Raw genomic sequence first — 26,264 nt, 5'->3', positions numbered from 1 at the left:
AGCTGACATCTGCAGAAGATACCAGTTCAGAACATATATTGCTGTTTGTAATGGATGTCTAGAGGACAAACTGATCATGGGGAGATTATTACATGTTGCCTAGGTCACCACAAACCTCACAGCTGAGTCCAAAAAGGTAGTGCACAGTTAAGTTGCATTATTTACATGCATAAATTAGTATGCAGCAGCCATCAGCTGGTTTTGTTGATGGCACGCACTCACTACAATGCAGATCTTCAGTGTTTTGTGTTTCACAATAGCAATCAAATTTTTGAATGGTGTCACTGTGGTGAACACCAATTTGGTATGTACTTCCCATGCTGACAACCATCCTTGCCCTACATATAGTGCCAATGTCTGCATGGCCTAAACTGAAACAGATCTTTGAGGCAAGTTGACAGATTCAAAAGTGTACACAAGCTGCATTTTCCTATTCACAACTGGGAACACAGCATTCTTTACTGATCTGCAGTGAGACAGCAGGTTTACCTCTGCATCCATTACACAGGTGACTGTATGTAGTAATTTGCTGTGGTCATAAGGGTACTGAGAGAGAAGGTTCTAATTTTAAAAAAATACACAAAAAGCCTAGTGTGGTGCGATTTTTTTGAGCATTTTCTATGAATTAGTGAGTCCAACAAATGTTTGTTTGGTTAAGTCATTCAACAGAATGTCCTGCAAATATACTCAATATGGCTGTGCATCAAATCTCATCTGTATCAATAGTGCCAATCATTGTTGGATCAAATATACTTAATGACATCATAACTTCAGTGTATGTTATTTGAGAGACTGACAGTAACAGTTCTGATTGAAACATACCCTCATGCTTAATTTCTGAATGAGCTCATTTCTGCAGAGGTAATTAAAATGTATTATGGAATCACTGGTCATAAAAACTAGTAACAAGAAAGCACATATTAATATACAATACCTCTTCTTCAGCAAAACGAAGTTGCTCTCTTAAGTCTGCTTCTCTCTCCATTGCATCTTGGAGATCTCGGAGTAACTGTGCAGGATCATCTTGAGAACCCCCTCTGGTTAAAGATTCTCGAGAAAGTTTCTGAAATATATAACATAAACCTGTTGTCCTTTTATCAGTTTAACACAAACAAATTCTTTGAAGATTGCACAAACAGTAGAGCCACAGATAATCCACTCCTCTTTGCCTCAATGCAGCACTTATTATTTACTACAATAGTCATAATTACAAAAATAAATATAAACACACACTCAATATTGCAGCTAAATGATTTTAAGAAGTAAGCAAGAATGGTATATCTGGAAAGTCCCACGTTATCTATTTTTAACCAACATCAACACACATGGAAAATGTACCACAAGAGCACAGAATCAGGTCAATAAACAGTAATAAAAGAGTGCTGTCTAAAAAACTGGAAGCGAACACATGTTTTCAATGACTGTGTGTGTTACACTGCACTTACGACAAAACTGTCATATGTAAATTGACTCTGTCCACCGGTATCAGTATGAATGATTTTTATGACATGTAGTTGTAAGTTGGTCGTTGTGTGTTTGTTCTGAAAGAGTATACATAGGAAATGTCTCATGGAATGTAAATAATTTAGGATTAAAGGGGACCAATAACTGAATCGCAGAAGCATTGAGTCACTGACACCCCTCTAATTCACATTCCTAGCCAGGTAACCAGCTGCCTCACACCAAGCCACTACCTAGCTACCCACCCCAAGCCCCTATTCTTGCCTCCCACCTCTCTCTCCTTCCACACACCTCACCTGATGCAACCCCTACCTGACCCTAGTCCACATGCCAAACTGTAATCTCAACACTCTGAATCCAGCTGGTACTATGTAAGGGTGCAGGTGCGTGTGTGTGTGTGTGTGTGTGTGTGTGTGTGTGTGTGTGTGTGTGTGTGTACTCTAGCTTTTACTCTAGTTCCACAAAGGATTCAAAAGCTACCAACTTTTCTTTCTCTTATGAGTATTAAAGTGGAAGGATGGAGAAAGAAAAGAACTTGTATGGGTACACAACATATCCCCTTAAAACAGCAACCATCTATGAATAATCTGTGTAACTGTCAACAGTGTAATATGCCCTTGTTCCACAAAATGACATAATGAGGTATTGTATTCAACCAGCACCATAACCTTTACATAACTTAACCATCAATCTATGGTGATAAGGTTTCCTTTAAAACTGTGATTTCAGTCAAATGCAACATCATAATTTTCTGGTATAAGTCATAAGAGTGAATGAACATCTCATAACTTACTCTTTACTTAGAAATGTGATACTATTCTCTGGGGGGAGCATTAAGTCTGCTAGTTCAATCTGCTTTACTTTACAACACAGTAACAAAATCTTAGGAAACAATCAGAGTTATACTAACCTCCCCTGATGATGTTTTTCCAATTGAACCAAGCATGGGAGGTTTCTTTGTAGGTTTCTTGTCTTCCTTAACTTCTTCCTGAGCCTTCACTTTTTGTAGAGCTTCATCTAGCTCTTTTTGCAGCCTGATTGCCACCTAAAACACAACACAGTAAGAAAATTGTCAAGAGAGCTTATTATGAAATATATATGAACATTTTATACATTTCCTATGATACAGCAGCATATATTTTAATGATTATAGTTCAAGCACACCAGGATAACTGATTCCGGTGAGTGTAGTCGGCTATAACAAGCTGCTAAAGTGGGATGTGGATATACTGTAAAGACTAAGCTCTGTTTGCGTGCTTGTGTTATTAAAAATTCAGAATATTGGAAACATTTGTCACTGGAGAAGCCAGCACATATTTAATAGCACAGTGATATCAATACTGTGGATATAGCTTCAGTTGCTTTCATTAAAACTTTAAAATTAAACACTTTTAGAAAGTGGTGGTGTTGTGGTCTTCAATCTGAAGACTGATTTGATTTAGTTCTTCATGCTATGAAATGTAACAGATTGTAATAACTATATTTGGTACAATATTAGTCCTAAAACAAATAAAATTTTTCCTCTATTGTTCTGCTAGTATATTAATAAAATATTGAAATTATTTGTTAGGTAATATTTCATTAACATTTACTGTTCATAGAGTTAATTGAACTATGCTGATTCAAATGGTCCATAAGTTTTACATGATATATTTTCTTTTAAGAGAAATCAGTAATTGACTATGTTCAGAAGCCATGAGATCCTAAAAATGTCATGAGGTAATAATTGTTATTTCCAAAAAGACCTAGCTCTAATTTCCTTCTTTCCATTAAGCAGTTTATTTTTTCTAAAAATCTGGTAATGATGTGGGAATTAGATTAGGAAATGAGACACTTAAAGCAGTAGACACATTTTGTTATTTGGGAAGCAAAATACCTGATGATGGCCCATGCAGAGAGGGTATAAAATGCAGATGGGAGTGATGAGAAAAGTGTTTCTGAAGAAGAGAAACTTGTCAACAATGAATATAGGTTATTACATATTTTCCAAATATATTTGTAGGAGATGCAGTCATGTATAAAAGCATTAACAGTTTCAACAAGAAGAGAATAGAACCTTTTGGAATGTGGTGTCACTGAAAAACGTTAAAGATTAGGTGGGTAGATCATGTAACTAATGTGGAAGTAATGAATAGGATTGGGGAGAAAAAAAATTTATGGCACAGCTTGACTAAAACAAGGGATCAGTTGATAGGACACATTCTGAGTCATCAAGGGATCACCAATTTGTTATTGGAGGGAAGTCTGTGGCGGGGGGTAAAAACTGTAGAGGGAGACCAAGAGATGAATACTGTAACCAGATTCATAAGGATGTAGGTTGCAGTAGTTATTCAGAGATAAAGAATATTGCACAGGACAGAGTAGCATGGAGAGCTGCAACAAACCAGTCTTTAAACAGAAGACCACAACAACAACAAAAAGATATTTTAATTATTTGTAACTAGGTTTGCCCCACCCGAAAATATTCCCATGATTTGATCTTTCAAGCTTCCTTGCTGACTGGATGTTATACTTCTACTGTCCTAATTTTTCTAACCGAGATAATACATTTGATTACATGAGTAAGGTGCTACTTAAGAAATTAAAAAAAATTAGGAAAACTGAAAACCTGAGAAATTTCCGTGAAATTTGGTAAACCACCATGGAGATGCACACTGTATCAGCCAGACAGTGTATCAGACTTTCTTACTTGTATAGTTATCTAACGTACAATCAAGTAAAATTATTGCTTGCTTGACTGGAATGACACCACTACTAAATTTGACCCTTACATCACTATAAAGTGAAATTTAATTACTGATTTCACCAGCTGTCCTGATGCTTGTCTATATATGCCACCTCCAGACAATAAGTAGGCAGTCTGTGCTTTGCAATCACCATGCTAATATCTTAGTGGAAAAGTTTTCACCTGATATCAGTCAGTCAATATTTCTATATCAAAGTCCACATATTAGTGAAAAAGTTCACAGTTAAAGTTCAATACCATATAAAGTTCTTTGTGTGAAAGAGGGTATTAGCTACTCATGTGACTATAATTATTCAGTGTAAATATCTTTCTAACTTATTTAGAAGAATGCCCAGCTGTAATAGTCAACCTAACTTTTCTGTATTAATATACTAGTAAAGATCTTATGACTGACTCCAAGAACTGTTTTTAATTATCCATCTTCGATCAAATGGTGTGCTGGTGAAATTTTCTCATTAGTATATGATTAGTATATGAACAACAGAGGACTTCATTATGTGAATGTGTTCTGGAGAGTTTGCCACTGTCTAAAAGACATTATGTACAACAGATAACTTGATTTATTGGCATTATTATCTTGAAGAAAAAGTGGACTAATCAGAATGTGGTTAATAATGGCATTCTTGTTCACAAATATTGGGTGATATGAAAAGACATACATAAGCTAATCATTGCCAGAATGTGTTTTGGCCTGAATAAATGGGAAATCTAAATAAAAGGTATTGCATCTATCACTGAACTGTGAGACTACCAATTCAAACAACTGAGAACTTACAGTGACTCAGTCAGGTTTGTACAGTTACATTAGACTATCTTGTGCAATTCAATCAGGGATGGAAACAATAAACAAAAATGAGAAAAGCCAACCACGCACCTGTAGCTAAGTTGTGTGTATCAAAATGACATTTATAGTAGCAAAGGGAGTTTATTAACTACCACTTTCTTCAGCTTAAGTGCACGCACATAGCCACACCAACACCCAAATGCATCCATTTGCAAGTTATAAGTGGCTGCTCAGGATGAGAGGGATTGTAGGAGAGGACAGGAGCTTGGCTGTTGGGAGCAGATCATATGTACAGTGAAATGAAGGGGTGGGGAGGTAGTGGGAGGAAGAGAGGGAAAGACATAGTCAAAGAAACTGGTAACTGCCAAGAGAATTGCACAAATACTGAAGTAACTGTTGAAGTCATTGCTGTTAGCCTCCATTTGGCAGTGTACATTTGTATGGATATAAAGCTGGTTAGTTGTCACCCCCATTTAAAATGCTGTATGTAACTGTAACATACACATATGCAATGCAGCTGCTTTCACAAGTGACACTACCTCATATGGGATGGGAAATGCCTGTGAAGCGTGAGTCTTGCAAATGTGGTACAGGACTGACAGTAGGTTTGACAGATGAGTGGATTAGAATTTGTTAGGTAGATGAAGGAACACTACTTAAAGAGATGAAGCTCGGATGCATCTCATTTTCAATGAGACACAAAAGTTAGCAAAATATGCTGATAACCTGGCCATAGCCTTTACAGACAGACAATATCCTGTCCTAAAACAGATTTATCATAGTATTTCTCCATGTGACACCAACAAATCCACTGGTACAATGAGGCAGTCACTGACCATCAGTATCACCCAGGTCTTCGAAAGCCCAACTCTACTCGGCTTTGACCAACTCTTGTCATGCCCACAGATAAGTGATATCGTACCCAAAGTCCTATCCTCAACACACTCAGCTTGCATAATATTTTTGTTACTGTGACCAATTCTTCCTTCATTGCCTCCCTTCCTCTGATGTTTCAATAGCTGCTTCAGAATGTATGCTGTATGTGTCCTAACCCCCACAATAAACACCAGCTTCTTGTTGTTGCTGCAGCGACAGGTGGGCTCACTTGAGTGTTTGTGTGATTATGTGTGTACTTAAACCATGACAAGAGTAATAACCTAAAAGATATTAAAGTCTCTATGCTATTATGTGGAGCTATGGACCACACATCGGCAATGGCGTTGCCGCAGTGGATACACCAGTTCCCGTGAGACACCGAAGTTAAGCACTGTTGGGCGTGGCCGGCACTTGGATGGGTGACCATCCAGCCGCCATGCGCTGTTGCGATTTTTTGGGGTGCACTCAGCCTCGTGATGACAATTGAGGAGCTACTCGACCGACTACTAGCGGCTTCGGTCAAGAATACCGTCATAACAACCGGGAGAGCGGTGTGCTGACCCCAGGCCCCTCCTATCCGCATCCTCCTCTGAGGATGACACAGTGGTTGGATGGTCCCGGTAGGCCACTTGTGGCCTGAAGACGGAGTGTTTTTTTTTTTTTTTTTGGACCACACATAACTCAGCTACTGCTGTGTGATTGTCTTCCTCATTTTCATTTACCTTGAGCAAGGGTGCAGATGAAGGGATAAATTTCTTGAAATGGCAAGGAAACTTGTACACAAAATTTGCTCTAGTAATTGTGACTGAAAGGATCTTTTCTTGATCACCATCAAAATGAATAGCAAGAAGTTTAATTTATTTTTGTGTTTTAGGAGACTATTAAATACATGAAGGTTAAATGAAAATAACTGACAAATATCATTATTTATCTACAAATAATCTGAGCTACCATTTTCAACAGTGAAGTTCATTTGCTTATATATAAAATAAAATCAGTATGCAACAGCACCACCTCTAAAACGACTGCTCTTTAATTTTTTTATTATTTCATGAAAGATTAAGAATATCTCACAAAATTTCCTGTCAGTCTCACTTTTATGTGTTCAAAAACTGATTCTAAAACAGTACAAGTCTATTTATGATTACAATTGGTGACCTGTGTTGGTTAAAATATCTACAGATTTCTGATGATGACGATGTTTGGTTTGTGGGGCACTCAACTGTGCGGTCATCAGCGCCCGTACAAAGTCCCAGTTTTTAACGAAGTCCAATTGAGCCACTGTCATGAATGATGATGATGAAATGATGAGGACAACACAAACACCCAGTCCCCTGGCAGAGAAAATCCCCAACCTGGCTGGGAATTGAACCCGGGACCCGTGATCCAGACCCCATGATCCAGAGGCAGCAACGTTATCCACTAGACCACGAGCTGCGGGCTCTACAAATGTTATCCATGGGGAGACACTGTTGGCAGTATTGGTGAATAAGGACCTGAAAATGTGGTTTTATTTTTGGTAAAATGCACATATATTTTAGGCAAAATTCATGCGTGTGTGTGTGTGTGTGTGTGTGTGTGTGTGTGTGTGTGTGTGTGTGTGTAAATGGTTAGGCACACATTTTTTAAAATATTGTCATGCAACATGCCCGAAGACAAAGCTTTAATGCTTTGAAATAACTTCCTGCCGATAGAGGAGCTTTTTGATTATTATGTTTACTTCCACAAAAACTTCAAAAGCTTTTTCAAAAATGGTATTTGTTTGCTTTCTTCTTTTGGCTCTATTTAAGATTTCAATAACTGATTGTTTCTGTTGAGAAATAGCAGCTTTTTCTTTCTCTTTTGAACCATTTTGATAATCAATTTAGATCTTTTGTTGGCATTCATAGCCATGTTACACGCACTTGCCAATGCTACATGCAGAAGTGATAAGGCACTGAGCTTAGTAGTAGAACCAGAAATATATCTGCACATTAAAGAAAGAATTTTGGCACGGTCAAAACATTTTACAAAGTTTTGTTTTCTGGCAGCTATAGGAAAGACACTATAAACTGACAGTTGGCTGTGAGCATAAGCAAATCAGAATTATAACCACCAGAGGGGAGAGGACCAGTTTGGGGAAACTGCCTTGCCTCCTTCTTGCAGGACAGCAGCCTACACTCTTGTTCTGTGAAAACAGAACTTGACACATGATTATGGGGTTTGCTGATCCCTTCTGGTGATGTGAAAGCTGCAATCAAAGTCTACAATGGACCAGGTTTAGTCTCTTCCCTCATTTGAAAATAAGAAACGAAAACATTGAGCAACAAGTATTCGGTAACTGCTACCAAGCATTTACTTGCTGAGGTTAACAGTGTCACACATGAGATAGTTCAGGCCTGATCTTGATGGGTATTTGATGCTATGATAATTGTGTCTGCATTATATCAGTTTCTGAACTTCAGTTAAGAGACAAACATATATGTTCCTTTGTTTTAAGGTGCTAGGTCACTTGGCTCAGTACTATGATCAGTACTACGCTGCAAAAAAAAGCTATTTCAAACTATCTCTGATAAAATAGTCCATCAGGATACAATTCCAGAATGAGATTTTCACTCTGCAGCAGAGTGTGCGCTGATATGAAACTTCCTGGCAGATTAAAACTGTGTGCCCGACCAAGACTCGAACTCGGGACCTTTGCCTTTCGCGGGCAAGTGCTCTACCATCTGAGCTACCGAAGCACGACTCACGCCCGGTACTCACAGCTTTACTTCTGCCAGTACCTCGTCTCCTACCTTCCCAACTTTACAGAAGCTCTCCTGCGATCATTGCAGAACTAGCACTCCTGAAAGAAAGGATATTGTGGAGACATGGCTTAGCCTCAGCCTGGAGGTTGTTTCCAGAATAAGATTTTCACTCTGCAGCAGAGTGTGCGCTGATATGAAACTTCCTGGCAGATTAAAACTGTGTGCCCGACCGAGACTCAAACTCGGGACCTTTGCCTTTCGCGGGCAAGTGCTCTACCATCTGATCTACCGAAGCACAACTCACGCCCGATACTCACAGCTTTACTTCTGCCAGTACCTCGTCTCCTACCTTCCCAACTTTACAGAAGCTCTCCTGCGAACCTTGCAGAGTGAAAATCTCATTCTGGAAATATCCCCCAGGCTGTGGCTAAGCCATGTCTCCACAATATCCTTTCTTTCAGGAGTGCTAGTTCTGCAAGGTTCGCAGGAGAGCTTCTGTAAAGTTGGGAAGGTAGGAGACGAGGTACTGGCAGAAGTAAAGCTGTGAGTACTGGGCGTGAGTCGTGCTTCGGTAGCTCAGATGGTAGAGCACTTGCCCGCGAAAGGCGAAGGTCCCGGGTTCGAGTCTCGGTCGGGCACACAGTTTTAATCTGCCAGGAAGTTTCATATCAGCGCACACTCCGCTGCAGAGTGAAAATCTCATTCTGGAAACATCCCCAGGCTGTGGCTAAGCCATGTCTCCGCAATATCCTTTCTTTCAGGAGTGCTAGTTCTGCAAGGTTTGCAGGAGAGCTTCTGTAAAGTTGGGAAGGTAGGAGACGAGGTACTGGCAGAAGTAAAGCTGTGAGTACTGGGCGTGAGTCGTGCTTCGGTAGCTCAGATGGTAGAGCACTTGCCCGCGAAAGGCAAAGGTCCTGAGTTCGAGTCTTGGTCGGGCACACAGTTTTAGTCTGCCAGGAAGTTTCAGGATACAATTCACTGTTTAACAGCATATATTAGATAATTTTGTGTTTGCAAATTATAATGCATATTTTGCATCTATATTCACATTTATACCTCATACTATGTAACAGTCAACTGCATAAAGACACAACTTTTATATATTCTCATTTCACATCCGAATTCATAAGAAACAGAATACAAAGGAACTGAAAGTTTTAACATAAGAAGCACATGTATTTGGAACATTACACCCTGAATTTCACAATTCTAAAAAAAATATGGTTCACAGTGTATTCTCTCTCTCAGACAATCAGCTCATCTCACTTCTTGTCCAGCCTCCAGTCTTAAATGAAGTGTACTGGCTAGTGGATTGCATACTTTTCTGATAACACTTAGGTTATCCAAAATTGGAATCTCTCTAGTGAATTATCATTCTTGGATCCCTATTTATAATCTGCAGTGTTTTGTGTCTATCTTGACCTAGGATCCTAGATGACTTGCTCTTTCTTTCCCCATAATGCAGCACTTCAGCTTCTCAATACCTTGCTTTTCCACCTTACCCCTTGAGGAAAATATTTTAGTTATACTTCCTCTTTCATTGATCCTTGTCTCAGTTTGACTAGCATGAATAATTTTAACATGTATGATTATTAAATTTGTCTTTCATGTAGTTGAGTCCTACTGTTTCAGTTTGTTTTCTAAGTATGACACTTTACCTTCAACAGCTGCATTTTTCTCTTTCAAAAATAATCTCCATGAACTTTTACACTATTCTACTGTGGAAATAGTGAATTAGAAAATTCTTATATCCACTCATTTCTTCAATTCTTTTAATGACCTATAAACAATCTGCAATGGTTATGTTAACCTTACAAGAAGTAGTACACTTGTTGCTGCTTCTTTATTTTCATTCCTACAGAGCCGCTTGCAAAGTAATGTTGAGGTTGCATTTTTGAGACTTCCATGCTCTTCATAAAGATGACAGCTCTTGTGGCACTTAACGCAGAGGGATTTATTTTGAAGTGATAGACAATTCTCAGCTATTACTTCAGATGCAGAACGTTTTATAAATAGGATAATTAAAGTCTTAACATAGCTCTCTGCACCTGAGTTTTTCTTGAAGCCACAAACACCGTGCAATAAGTGTTATGTTTAAAAAATAAAAATAAAAATAAAAAAATCTGCTTCGGCATACATATAAATTCCAGCAAGAAAAATGCTGCCATTGTTGAAAATTTTTGCTATCATTTTTTTCCTTAAAGAAATGTATTGGGGATTTGTAGCATTCTGGCTGTGATAAAGGAAGAGTGAAAGTGATGACTGTATTATACCAACTCCCAGACTCCTAGCAGAGAAGCAAGAATTTTACAAATGATGAGAAAAACATGATATATGGTGAGATGTGGCATGTATTACTTCAACTTCTAACATACATGTCATTAATGTAAAATCTGAAAATCGTAACCTTGACTGAGATACGTGAAACAAGTAATTAGTGATGCTGAGATAAAATCAAAGAAGCAGCCCTTTTCTTTGGTTTTTGTTGTTATATCATAACAATGGCTATGAAGCCTTTTGTCGCAGGGTCTCTGCATACAAAGTCCTCAGTAAACTTGCTACATCAAATTTGGATAAAATACGACGGTTTTAATGACTACCTCTATCACTGATCATCAAGAGCTGTCAGACATAGCCTCTGAGCTTGATGAGAGCTAAATTGCGGGCCTGAGAAATTGTCATGAAACCAACACTAAGATATACGCTGTATCAGCCAACTAGTACAGACATAGCCCCTGATATTGATGATAGAGGAAGTCACCGAAAACATGAGATTTTATCTGAATCTGACACAGCAAGTTATTGAGAACTTTTTATGCATATCAGAGCAATACTGTCAATTAAGAGAACGAATTTATAATGATGCTGATGATAGGATTTAGAAGTCACATATTATCATACTTCATTAGCCACAGCAAGTTCTTGTTCCATGTGCTTGATTTGTTCACTTTTATCAAGGCCCGCCTGTCCACCTGCCAATTCCCTGCATTTTCGCTCTGCTTCAAGCTTCTCAGCTTCCATCTGCTCAGCTCTTCGTTCTGCTTTGCGTAACTTGAAGGACAATATCCGACAGTTTTTTGCTGTCTGCTCAAGTTCTTTCTTCAGAGATGTGTATTCATCAGCCTGATCTTCCCTGAAAGGTAGTAATACAATGACATTAATTTCAAGAAACACTACTTACAACGTGTTAAGAATTCAGCTAGTGGGTAGAATAAATTGTCAGTGAGATATTTTTCAGTTGTCTTTTCGATAACTGCATTATGCTAATAGGAAATTTTAATGTGTTGGGAGGCAGCTTAAAAACTTTTTAGAGGAACAGTGAATTTTATGTATCCAGTGATTTTATATGTGTATGGAGGCAGCTGAAAAACTTTGTAGTGGAACAGTGATTTTCCTGTTTACAGCCTATAGTGAGTGCACTTTATGCTCTGGCCATTGTATGGTTGCTTGTAGAGGGAGCAGTTCTTGCCTCTGAATCACATTATTGAGAAAATTTATTGTCATGTCATAGTATGAATTAATAATTTTTGGAGGAGGCTGCCACTTATATATCTAGGATGTCACCATTTATAATTTGGGTTACTTATGTATGTAAGGGACAGCAGAGGACATAGCACAGAGGAAGTAGCACAGAGTCTTTTAGCATTCCAATCTTTAAAATGCTTCATAATTTTTTTTAAAGAAGTGAGTAAGGTGGCACTGTGGTTGCACCATTAAGAAGCAGATTTGGACATAGCAGGATTCAAAACACCATACTAAAATAAATATTTAGGTATGTGGTTTCCCAAAACCACTCAAGATGAATGCCAAAAAGTTTCCCTAGAAAAGACCACTGGCAATTTCCTGGGCCATGATTCTACACTCCCATCTTGTACTATTTTAGCAAGGACCTCACCATCCATGAGAAATTGAGCGCTACTCATTCTTTGTTTGATGAAACTGATATACAGTCTCACGACTCATAGATGCCGCACCTGCAGTTAAGTAGGAATTGTTATACACCAAATGCTTTACTAGAGGCTTTATTGACAGTACCCTATCCAGCTCATTCACAGACATATCTACCATGCCATCTCCTTCTCTGACACCAGTAAATCCATTAACCAGCCACCGACCAGCACTCCTCTGATCACACAGTATCACCCTGGTCTTGATAAACTTAACCACATCATTCACCAGAGCTTCAAATATGTCTCATTGTACTCTGAGATGTGGGATATCCTACACAGACCACCCAAAGCTGTGTTCTGCCACCCATTCAATCTACAGAATATCCTTGTCTACACATATTGTGCTCAAACCACAGGACCAATGTGGAGACTGACCATCTGGCTTTACCCATTCACCTGAGAGTGAACAGGAAGCTGCTCCTTCAGCAGGGTCCAAGCAGGCGCACAGAGAGGGGAGGGGTTACTAGTTATCAGAAGCTCAGAAGCTACAATGTTAGGTGCATTATGAAGTGCCTTAGTCAGATACTGTTCAGGGCTGGAAAGAAAGCCAATGTGTACTCAGTATGTCTATTGGGGATCCTCTGGAGGTGGCTTTGCCTGCGGCTATCGAGTGTGTATAGTGCTGTCATCTGCACGCTGCAATTTGCATCGGCACAAATTACACCTTTTGCGTGGGTTCTGAGGCCATCCTCAGTTCATACAGGCAGCTGGCAGAAGCAGTGATAGCTGTTGGCCCCAAGCATTGCGTGCAGGCAGAACTTGCAATTTGCAGCATTGTTCCCACAATACATCAGGGTCATTTGGTTTGGAGCAGAATGGAGGGTCTCAACCAAAGGATTTGTCAATTCTGTGACTGTCTTGGATGCAGATTATTGGTTGGGCATTTGTAGGACTCCCCTTGACAGGTCATAGGTGCATTACAAAAAGGAAGCAGCTACTCGGGTAGCAGAATACTTGTGGAGCGCACATGAGGGTTTTTATTCAAGCTAGGCAATAGTTTGAGATACTCTGATAAAGACTCACCAGTCAAGATGCAGCAAGGGAAATCAGACCACGTTCAGTATAAAGACATTTTGACTGTCAAAGTTTCATCAGTAAATTGTCAAAGTATTTGTAGCAAAGTTCCTGAATTTATTGCCCACCAGGAAAGTTCTCATACTCAAATTATTCTCAGGACCAACAGCTGGCTGAAACCTGAAGTGGTAAGCTCTGAGCTATTTAATGAGTCATGGAACATATATCAGAAAGAAAGATTAGAGGCCATAGGAGAGGGAGTGTTGATTGCAATTGACAAAAATAGTCTCTATTGAGGTCGAAGTTGAGTGTGACAGGGAAGCTATCTGGTCATGTATAACAGGTCTAGGTGAAACTAAGTTAATTGTTGGGTATTTTTACCCACAACTGTTTTGACAGTTCTAGAGTCATTCAAAGAAAGTCTATGATCAGTAGTAAGTAAATACGCAGATCATGCTTGGAGGCAACTTTAACTCACTGAGTACAGATTGGGATGTCTAGGAATTCATTGCAGGAGGTACAGATAGACAGTCGCATGAAGTACTTTTGAACATGTTTTCTGAAAACTGTCTTGAGATGCTAGTTTGGCAGCCCACTCACCATGAGAATATCTTAAAATTTGTAGCTACAAATAGGCCAGACCTTATCAACATCAGTATAGAAACAAGGTTTAATGATCATAATGCCATTACAGCACTTATGGTCACAAAACTTAGTAAACTAGTTCAGAAGACTAGGAGAGTGTTCCTGCTAGAAAGAGTAGATAAGCAGTTGTTAGCATCTCACTTAGACATTGAACTGAAATCACTTAGTTCCAGAAAAATGGACGCAGAGGAATTATGGTCAAAGTTTAAGCAGACTGTAAATCGTGGTCTGGAAAATTATGTGCTTAGTAAATGGATTAAGGATGGAAAAGACCCACCATAGTTTAACAACAAGACTTGGAAAATGCTGAGGAAGCAGAGGCTGTTGCACCCTCAGTTCACAAGAGAATGTGCAAATGATGACAAGCACAGATTTGTACACCTGTTAAAGGATTTATGCACTAAGCACACAACCAAGACCATCATACCTAAGCAAAAGATCTGTCAAAGAACTCACAAACATTCTGGTCCTATGCAAAATTGAAAAGTGTGTCTAAGAGACTATCCATGAATCAGTGTCGTTTTAGGAAGCACCATTCATGTGAAATTCAACTTCCCTTTTCTCACATGGAGTACTGCAGACTGTGAATGAATGGCAACAGGCAGATTCCACAGGTTTAGATTTCCCAAAAGTTTTTCACACGATACCCCATTGCAGGCTGATAAAGAAGGTATGAGAATATGGAATATGTTCACAGAGCTGCGAATTTCTCAGACATTTCTTAAGTTATAGAAGCAGTATGTTGTCCTCAGCAGTGAGTGTTCACCAGAGACAAGGGTATCATCAGTAATGCCCCAGAGAAATCTGACAGAATAGTTATTATTCTCTATATACATAAATGACTTGGCAGACAGTGCAGGTGCAATCTGTTGTTGTTTACTGATGATGCTGTGGTGTATGATAAGGTGTCAAAGTTGAGTGACTCTTGGAAGATACAAGATGATTAGACACAATTTCTATTTAGTGTGATGAATGGCAGCCAGCTCTAAATGTAGAAAAAGGCAAGTTAATGCTGATGAGTAGGAAAAACAAACCCATAATATTCAGATACAGCATCTGTAGTGTCCTGTTTGACACAGTCACACCGTTTAGGTATCTGGGCATAATGATGCAAACCAATGTGATATGGAATGAACATGTGAGAACTGTGATAGGGAAGGCAAATGATCAACTTTGGTTTGTTGAGAAAATGTGGTTCATCTGTAAAAGAGACCGAATATAGGATGCTTGTGTGATGTATTCTTCGAGTACTGCTCGAGTGTTTGGGATCTGTAACAGGTTGGAACAAAGGAAAAGCAATTCAGAGGCAGACTGCTGGAGCTGTTACTGGTAGGTTCCAAAAACACGCAATACAGACATGCTTGAAGAACTCAAATGGGAATCCCTGGAGGGAACACGACATTCTTTTCGAAGAACACTTGTAACGGAACATATTAAAGGCTTTACTGTACCGAAGTATGCGATACCCTCCAAATTCAACCAGTTTAATGAGTATTTATGATTATAGAAAAGTTATTGTGTATATTAACAATGATTGCGTAACATGTCTCCATAAACAGTCAACCCATTAAATTATACTGAATAACTAACCCACACAAAAGTTAATATCACTTGATCACTGATACAGCAAATGTCATCATGTAAAAACACTGAGTTCATCTTAAATAATTAATATGAAGTACGAAAAATAGTGTACAACTTAGGGATTTTGGATCTCCTTAAATAAAAATCACCCAGTGAAACCTATTTGTTCACTAGGAGCGGTTTCACTTAGTATTCACGAAATCAATCCTGTTTTAGATGAAAACCAATGTATTTCTTAATAATTCATGTTAATTACTTATTTATGCAAATTAGAGAAGTCAATTGACAAACTTCTAGAAAACGGACTTTTTGTAACAAAGAATTATTCTGTCAAGTCAACAAATCTGTCTGTCATTTTAATAACATGTTAAATTATGTCACTCGATGCAAATTAATAACTTTTCTGCACAAATTATGATAACAGATGTACATGTGACTTGTAAACTATATCTCTTTTTAGTAGTTCTTTGACAATGTTATAAATACGAGCAGCAAGAAGGGTCGAAAAGCAGTCGGAATGTCACTTTGGTACAGTGTGTTTGTGTATTATTGTTTGAGGTGGATAAACAATGCAAAGAATATGTAAAGGAAGTTGTGTTGTGTCATAGTCTTTGGTGGACAGTGGAATTAAGATGGCCACCAGAGAAATAAATATTTGAAGTTTACATATTTGTTGGTTTCGTTCATCTTTTATCATCAAAAGCACATAAAACAAAACACGGGACCTCATGTTTTTAACCCTAGACAACCAGATTTAGAGCCAGCATCAACATCGAGACACAGCAGCGATCCAGCAAGCAGCAGTGATTACTACAATGCATTGTAATGGCGCCAACCTAACATCAAGTGCTAACAAGCTCCGTAAATGGGAGTGAAATAGTGCGATTATAGCAATTAGCAATATCTACGACCAGGCGACCATTACACACTATTGAGAAAATTTAGAGAACTGACATTTGGAGCTGACTGCAGAATGATTCAATTGCCTCCAGCATACATTGTGCATAAAGACAATGAAGATAAGATACAAGAAATTAGGGCTGGTATGGAGTCATATAGACAGTTGTTTCTCCCTCGCTCTATTTGTGAGTGGAACAGGAAAGGAAATGACTAGTAGTGGCACGGGGTACCCTCCACCACATGCCGTACGGCAGATTGTAAAGTGTCTTTGTAAATGTAGATGTACATGTAGATGTAATAAAAATATAAAATTTGTTTGATAACAACTGAGAGTCAGTAATGATAAACAGACACAGCTGGAGAGTATTCCCTGGCATCACACAAAACAATACACTTTAAAACAGTAGTCATGACACTGGTGGCTGTTCTATAATGAAGGTGGTTTGAATTCAGTGGTAACACTTCATACCTCACTCTATTGTACTTCCTTGGTTCCTGTCATTTATCAGACCTCATCTAATGTTAATCTCTCTCATTGCTGTTTGTCTTATAGTAATCCTTTCATAATTACCTTCTTGTATCCTGAAGATAAATAGCCACAAATGACAAAACAATGAATATGATTGCTGAAAGATAATGTAACATACATGTGAAACAACAATTAAGGGGCTCCGGAAAGGCTCAAAATCATGAAAAGTTCAATTTTTACTTTTTTGCGTTTTCTGAATCTGCAGACTATTACCTTTTAATAGATATATAATTTATTCAATTCCAAAGACTACAACTATTTTTAAATTTTTTTTTAAATGTGTTCTACATGGGCGTGACCCACTGTGGCGCTGTTAAACTGCTGTCAAATGGTGTTATTATTAACGTCCGTGTTCATCACGTACATTTTAGAGATGTGAGATAAAGTATGTGTTGTGGCTAACCTGTGATGGTTCAATATATATCGCTGGTGTGATTGTCGATTGTTTCATGTTTATTTACTCTTTTGATATCTCAAAAATATTCGTAATTAATTCTGTTTCTTCAGTCTCTGTTTTGTTGAAGTATAATAATGAGTAAAAGTAAAGTTATTAGAAATCCTCTGAAGGCTTTTAAGAAAAGGAGAAATGTTGGAAAGCCAAAGGTATGTGTTATTACTGTAAATAATAACATTCTAACATGGTACGAGCGATGCTTGCTTTAGACAAGGAACGCCTTCGGGCTGCAGACAGGACTGTAAAGAGTCTAGAAATACAAGCAAGAGTAAACAGGAGGAGGAACAAGAGGAAGCTGGAGGAGGAGTTTGCAGAGGATGAAGATAATCCATCCTATGGACCTGGAATGCACTAAAAAGTTAATCCAATCTTTGTCGCTCGATTCCCAAAACTTTTATTTTCTCATACTAATTACATGTTTTCTAAGGATCTTCCAAACATATTTGTTTCAAACTTTCAGTAAATGGTACACAGTACCTTCTGCATAATTTAACACAGCCTTTTTCCAAAAAACTGTATATTTTTGAATATATAAATAAAAAATTGCAAAAAAATGTTGTGAATTTTCATTACAATTGAAAAAAAATCATCTTTAATAACTGAACTAAAATTTTGTAAAATCCCTGTGTTAAGTTGTAGCCCATATTCCAATAAATAATCTGTAAAAAGTTCAACTTCCTACCTCAAATACTTTGTGAGGAAAGATGTAATTTATAAGCGTTATTTTAACATTGCAAGTACAGGGCGTTCCGGAGCCCCTTAAGCCTAGATAAAAGATTTTTTTATATAATTCTGGAGTTGAAGTTTGCAAAACTCCATGTTATGTTATTACTTCCTCTAAATATTATAAGAAGTATATGTAAAACACATGTAATGATATACCTGTGTGAATGTGAAGCATACACAATGAGGAAACAAATTTCTGGAAGTTCTTTTACACTGCATCTCTCAAAACACATTTGGTGATGTCATTTTGATTGTCAAAGTATTAAGGAAAATAATTTTCTTGTGAGGTTTCTTACAATATTCCCCTTTCACTCACACACTGAAACAGTGGTAATTTCATAAATTTTGAAAACGTATCATATCAGTGAGAGAGATGGTATGCTTCTGGTAGACAGGCAGCTCTATGAGCAGTACAACTGTCTAAAAATTGGTCTATATGCTAACTTATACTTCAGTGTTTTAATGGGAAAAAATAACAAAGTTGAAAACACATACCTAAAATTGTCTTGCAACTCCTCAATCTCTTCTTCAAGATCTCTCAGCTCCTTTTTCATGTCTTCATTTTCATCCATGAGCTCTTCACACAGAGTCTCTGCTGCCAAGAGTTTTGATCGCAAGTCATCCACAACTCTCTGAGTGGCATTCCTGTCTGGACGAGTTTCTAATTCTTCTTCCAATTCCTTAACTCTTAAAGACAAACTTTTCTTGTCATCTTTCACATCTTCCAGTTGTGTCTGTAGTTCATTCACCTTTTGCTGCAACTTAAGGACCTGCAGCAATAATAAACATCGTCTTGTTTTAATTAAACCATCCAATAAAGTGATAGGTATTGTCACAATGTAAGACACTCATACAAAAAAATCAAATCCATCAAGAAATATTCAACCAACAATTTCTATTCTATATTGTTCTCTGAAAAAAAAAAAAAAAACTGTGTACAATCAACATTTTGTTCATCTCAATCACGAACCAATACTGAACACCTGTGACAATCTCGAGGAAGGCTGAATGTGAAAATACTTTAATATTATCATCCTTTCTTTTCATGTAAGGAATACTGGTATTCAACATCCAGTCAATAATTAGCTAATTAGAAACAGCACAAACTAGGATATCCAAAGATGGAAGAATAAGCTGACTGTGTTCTGGACAGCTAGATGGAAAACTTAACCCTGCTTCTGCCAAATGCGATTACAGTGGCAGTTGAATTCCAGCTTTCTCCATGGCTGTATAAAAAAACTGGAATGTGAAAAGTATTAGTTTGTATTTAGGAGTTTTTGTCTGAATAAATTGCTTTTTTGTGTGTTTGCAAATTTTTTTGTGTAGAGTAGCCTCATGCTATCACAAGCACAACAATTGTATGATTTGAATATATCTGCTGTCATTGCAGATATAGTCAGTATTAAATGAAAATTTGCCACAGATGTAGCAGCAATACATGGTTTTCACACATCATTAGTTAGATTATTTAGTATGAGCTTTTGAGTAAAATCAAATATTATCTATCTTTTTTTTTTTGTAAACTGTAGCTTAATTTCCAATTTCCACGCTTATTTCTGGTTTTAGGCTCATGTGGAAGAACTTTGAAATGATGCTTTACACTGCCATAAGTACCACAGCCTCCTTATGCAAATGAAACCAACTGAAAAAAAGGCTCAGTAGAGGAATATGATAAAAGTTGGCAGGTTCCAGGTTTCTTTCTTGGACTCAAGCAGCTTTCAGGCTACTGGGCTATTGCTGGCACTTCATGTGTCTCTGTTGTCACCTGAGATGCCTGACACGTGGCAGCCTCTAACACATTTCACCCAGCTGAGTTGCCTTCAGCCAAAAGCCAATGGCACATGGTGACATGGTCAAAATCTCTGAATGTAAGGCAAGCATGCGTACTAGTTTCACAGGTGCCTCTGCCACACAAAAAAGAACATGCATTTGGTGTTGACTGTTGCTGGTAAAATGGGTGAGGCAGAATGAGTCATTTCATCTGTAATGAGTGCAGTCTATCTTCAGATTGGTCCAGATTTGCAGCAGGAATGGGATGTCATTGGGAGCTCTAACTGTAGTCAGATGAACTCAACCTGTCAGACAGGGGAACCCATTCAAGATGTAGAGGAGGCCACCACTGACGACTACAAAACACAATAGGTGGCACCAACTGGAAGCATAACTGTAAGCTGCAGCATAACTGTAAGCTGCAGCATTGTCCAGAGGGTCATCTGCTCTGCTCAGATTTGGAGCTGGATGGAAGGATTCAACAAGAGAGACTGCTGATTTGATCGCAATCTTGGATGCAGATATCTTGACCAGCACAGTCAAGTGGAAAACTGTACTGCCCCTCTGCTCCCTGAATGAGTCGAGGGTGCATTAAACACAGAAAGTAGCTACTTGGATTTCAGAATACAGGTCGCTTGCACATGTGGCTTTTTATGTTAGAAAGTCTTCTATGTAGAGTCAACAGGCAGTTTGGTGTTACCGAGTGAGGTGGCGCAGTGGTTAGACACTGGACTCGCATTCGGGAGGACGACGGTTCAATCCCGCGTCCGGCCATCCTGATTTAGGTTTTCCGTGATTTCCCTAAATCGCTCCAGGCAAATGCCGGGATGGTTCCTTTCAAAGGGCATGGCCGACTTCCTTCCCCGTCCTTCCCTAATCCGATGAGACCGATGACCTCACTGTCTGGTCTCCTTCCCCGAACCAACCAACCAACCAGTTTGGTGTTGTACAACACAGAGCAAGGACCTTGTTGTTACAGATGAATACATGTCCTATAAGTCAGAAAAGAAATTTCAAGTCTAATACTGGTCAACATCAAAAACATCAGAAAGAAATAACAGTGAAATTTTAAATTCCAGATGGAATACATACTGAAAAGATGCACTCCATATAGTGATGTTAGTGGTATACTTATTGTCCACTAACAACAGGTACCTAAATGCTGAAATACTCAGGGAAAACTTGGAGAATAATGCACATGAATTTCCTGATAGGAGAAGATTTCATGAACATGTCACAGTGACAGGAGAAGTTTTCAATCTACTAGCTAGGACTAGAGACTGTGAGAGGCACACATTTGGAATGGGATACACAGATTCTTTTGCAATTATAGTAAACTTTTTTTTCAAAAATTACCTCAAGCCGTGAGGTAATTCACTCATGAGAGAAACTTATTAGATCTGCTGGCAACAAACACACCCACAGTTATTGATTTAGTGAATGTGCAGATATGGATCAGTTATTACAAGGCTATAGCAGCATTACAAGGCTATAGCAGCATTACAGGACACCAGTGTTTAACAAAAAGTTAAAAAGGTAGGCAGAATAGCTTAATAAGAGTGACAAGGAAAAACTTAGAAACTACCTGAGCAGCCAACAGGAAATGTTCAGCTCTGGGAAAGAGAAAATGTATCATCTGTACTTCAAATTCAGAAATATTGTGTGCCACATGCTATATAAGTTAGCACTGTGAAAGATGGTGAAGGGCGAGAAGAACCAACTATGGTTAATAACAATGCTATAAAATTATCATGATGGCATGGAGATCTGCAAGGTCGATTCAACTGAGACTGAATCATTGCTGCCCAAAAATCTTTTGCCTAATTAAGAACTATACCACCCAGATAGCTGCATGCATTTGCATGGTGTTTCTCGGATTTGAGGAAGCACAAGCACACTGGCCCTGATCAAACCCACTCAGTGACTTAATGACAAGGGCCAATGTACCGCCCAGCCTGGATGTAGTTTTAGGCACTTTCCCACATCTGACTAGATGAGTACTGGGCTGGTATCCACATCCTAACTCAAGTTACACAACTCAGAAACATTTCAAAAATATTCTCACACTTTCACATGAGATATCACTAGAAGCAGACAGATGGGGTACACAAATTCCATCGTGGGTCAGAAGGGTTGGTTACAGGAAAGACATCCAGCCACCCTGTACCCCTAACATTCCCAAATCCAAATTAATGCATCAACTCGAAGAAGATACAGGATAAAGTCAGGAAAAATAAGAACACTAATGATAATACAGACAGAAATGGAAATCAGAGACCATAAAAATTACAAACAATCAATGATGATTGAAGACTTAAAGAAGACTGCAAAATGTGCAGGTCTTTCCAGTCTTTAAGAATAGGTGCAAGATATAAGAGACGCAATACTGACACAAAAATTAGACATCTATTTCAAACAATGCAAAATGCGGGATAGAATGTAACAATATTATGAGAAGGAAAGTTTCTACTCACAGTATAGCGGAGATGCTGAGTCACAGACAGGCACAACAAAAAGACTCTCGCAATTTAAGCTTTCAGCCATTGGCCTTGATCAACAATAGACACACACACGCACACACACACACACACACACACACACACACACACACATTCACGCAAACACAACTCACACACAGTACTGCAGTGTCAGGCAACTGAAACCACATTGCAAGCAGCAACACCAGTGCATGATGGGATTGGCGACTGGGGGGGGGGGGGGCTGGGGGGGGGAGAGGGATAGTATGGTGGGGGTGCCAGACAGTGAAGTACTGCACATTAGATGGAGACCAGGAGAGAGATGGGGAGGGAGGGGGGGGGGAGGAGTGGGAAAGGAGGGAATAAAATCTAAGCAGGACCTCCAGTCACTACTCAAACTACTCAAATCCTTAGGACCATTCCAGAACCACTCCCCAGAGTCCCTCTCTCTACTCAACCCTACCACACCCCGCACTCCTACCTTCTACATGCTTCCTTAAGTCCATAAACCTAACCACCCACGACAACCCATTGTGGCAGTTACTGTGCCTCTACTGAGAGAATCTCTCTCATAGACCAACATGTTCAACCTATTATCCAGAACCTATGCTCCTATATGAAAGATACCAACCATTTCCCCCACCGACTCTCCACAGTTCCTGTCCCTTTATCACACGGTGCCCTGCTTGCCACTATTGATGCCATCAACCTGTACACTAAGATTCCTAATGCCCATGGCCTTACTGCTATTGAAAAATACCTTTCCCATCGCCCTATGGATTCCTAATCAACAACCTCCTTCCTAGTCGCCATGACCAACTATATCCTCACCCACAATTATTTCTCCTTTGAAGGCATTACCTACAAACAAATCTGGGGTATGGCTATGGGCACCTGCATGGGACCATCCTATACCAACCTATTCATGGACCGTCTAGAGGAATCTTTCCTAAAATCCCAGAGTCCTAAACCCGTCACTTGGTTCAGATTAACTGATGATATCTTTGCTATTTGTCCACAACTACCTCCCCCCATTTGCTTCACCTGGTCCTACTCAACCCAACAAGCCACCTTCCTAGATGTTGACCTCCACCTCAAAGATGGCTACATTAGTACCTCCATCCATATCAAACCTGCTAAATGCCAGCAATACCTCCTCTTTGACAGCTGCCACCTGTTCCGTACCAATAAGGCCCTTCCGTACAGCCTAGCCACCCATGGTCATCGCATCTGTAGTTACGAGCAGTCCCTCTCGAGGATCTCACCAAAGCCTTCACAGATCGTAATTATCCTCCCATCTCTTATCTTGCCAGTCTCCCACCACCTCCCAAAGTCCCACCATCTGGCCACAGAGGAGCATTCCCCTCATAACTCAGTGCCACCCAGGACTGGAGCAACTGAATTACATTCTCCACCACTGTTTTGATTACCTCTAGTCGTGCCCTGAAATGAGATATGTCCCGCCGACTATCCTTCCCACCTCTCCCACAGGGGTATTCCACCGTCCACCGAACCTACACAATATACTCATCCATCCTTACAAAACCCCTGCTCCCAATCCCTTGTCTCATAGCTTATACCCCTGTAATAGATAGGTTAGGTTAGTGGTGTTTAACGTCCCGTCGACAACGAGGTCATTAGAGACGGAGCGCAAGCTCGGGTTAGGGAAGGATGGGGAAGGAAATTGGCCGTGCCCTTTCAAAGGAACCATCCCCGCATTTGCCTGAAATGATTTAGGGAAATCACGGAAAACCTAAATCAGGATGGCTGGAGACGGGATCGAACCGTCGTCCTCCCGAATCTCTGTAATAGACCTAGATGCAAGACCTGTCCCATACATCCTCCCACCACCACCTACTCCAGTCCGGTCACTAACAATACCTATCCCATCAAAGTCAGGGCTACCTGTGAAACCAGTCATGTGGTCTACAGGCTAAGCTGCAACCACTGTGCTGCATTCTGTGTAGGCATGACAACCAACAAGCTGTTGTCCGCATGAGTGGCCACCGACAAACTGTGGCCAAGAAACAAGTGGACCATCCTGTTGCTGAACACGCTGCCAAACATATTATCCTTTATTTCAATGACTGCTTCACAGCCTGTACCATATAGATCCTTCGCACTAACGTCAGATTTTCTAAATTGCGCAGGTGGGAACTTTTCCTGCAATACATCCCACATTCCCATAACCCTCTTGGTCTTAACCTTTGTTAGCCACTGTCCTCACCCATCCGGCCCCTTCCCTATTCCCATTCCAGCAATACACAGCCATCATTGCACCACCATTTGCAGTCTTTTTATTTCTCTCCTTTTCTGCTACTTCTCCCCCACGCCCCTCCCCACCTCTCCCCTGCTCTCCATCTAACCTGCAGTACTTCACTGTCTGCCATCCCCACCCTCCGCATCCCAGCCTCCTCCTTACCCCCACCCAGTCACCATTCCCATCATGCACTGGTGTTACTGCTTGCAGTGTTTTTCAGTTGTGTGTTTGTGTCTATTGTTGACGAAGGCTAATGGCCGAAAGCTTTAATTGCGAGAGTCTTTTTGTTGTGTCTACCTGCGACTCAGCTTCTCCGCTATATGGTGAGTAGCAACATTCCTTCTCAAAATATCTCTTTCAGTGATGTCTATATAGTATTAGAGACCTATTTCGGAGATGTTAATATGCTGTAGTATTATGGAACATATTTTGTGCTTGTGTATTGACTTTTTTGCATTGTGAATGACTCCTCTGTAGGAAACAACATGGATTCTGGGATCACAGATTTTGTGAAGCTCAGTTTGCTCTTTTTGTTAATGAGATCCAGAAAACTATAGTTAAGATTAATGCCATGTTCATATCACTTTTGGAAGTCTTTAATACAATTCTGCACTGTCATGCAATAAACATAAACTGCTGTGGAATATCAGAGGTATGTCACTGGATTAAAGACTTTCTAGCTAAGAGACTGGGAAGACATCATCAAAAGTGAAAATAGTATCAGGTGCACCCTAAGGAGGCACGAAAGGAGCATTACTGTTAACAATGTAAATAAACTATAACATTAATAAACAGAACTGTTGACCAGTACTTACTTTCAGAAGATGAAATATCTACTTTTATTGATAGGCACATATAAAAGGACACAACAATATGAAAACAATCACAGCTGTTACATGGTCCAATCACATTAATGTGATCACAGCCTATGTTCAACATCAGTGAGCAATAAGTACTCGTAGATGGAAGGTGGCATCACTAGCTTTGGAGAGTACATATTGGGCCAAGGGTGGAAGCATTTTTGAAACAGCTGAGTTTGTAAACAGTTCCCATGTGTGGCAAAATGGCACTATCCAAAGCTGTCATTGAGGCAGCTGTAGTGTGGCATAGGCAATACATGTAAGGGGTGAACAATGGCTGCACATTTGTGCATGGGCGAATAGACACAAAATTGTTTCGCAACTAACTATCCAGATGAACCAAGGGGCCACCAACAGTGTCTCCTCAATAACTACTCAACAAAAGTTGCTGCATATGGGCCTCTACAAAGGGTGCCTGGTTCACACTGACTGCTATTCATTCACGACAAAGACTGGAATTTGCATGCCAATACTGCGACTGGATGTCCACCGAATGGTGACA

The 26,264-nt window shown here is 39.5% G+C and overlaps 1 protein-coding gene across 3 annotated transcripts in view; it reads right to left on the bottom strand.

Moving 5' to 3' along the window:
- The window catches only part of LOC126161334 (trichohyalin), a 447,594-nt gene that overhangs the window by 183,727 nt on the left and 237,603 nt on the right, over nucleotides 1–26,264 (bottom strand). For all 3 annotated transcript variants that reach the window (XM_049917093.1, XM_049917095.1, XM_049917094.1), the window contains exons 9-12: nucleotides 18,891–19,165; nucleotides 11,495–11,726; nucleotides 2,372–2,506; nucleotides 935–1,063 (exon numbers count right to left, since the gene is read on the bottom strand). In XM_049917093.1, the coding sequence (XP_049773050.1) occupies nucleotides 935–1,063; nucleotides 2,372–2,506; nucleotides 11,495–11,726; nucleotides 18,891–19,165 (771 nt within the window). The remainder of the gene's footprint in view (nucleotides 1–934; nucleotides 1,064–2,371; nucleotides 2,507–11,494; nucleotides 11,727–18,890; nucleotides 19,166–26,264) is intronic.

The sequence above is a fragment of the Schistocerca cancellata genome, chromosome 2 (genome assembly GCF_023864275.1).
Source record: "Schistocerca cancellata isolate TAMUIC-IGC-003103 chromosome 2, iqSchCanc2.1, whole genome shotgun sequence".
Taxonomy (NCBI): domain Eukaryota; kingdom Metazoa; phylum Arthropoda; class Insecta; order Orthoptera; family Acrididae; genus Schistocerca; species Schistocerca cancellata.
This window is presented reverse-complemented; position numbering and strand designations above follow the sequence as displayed.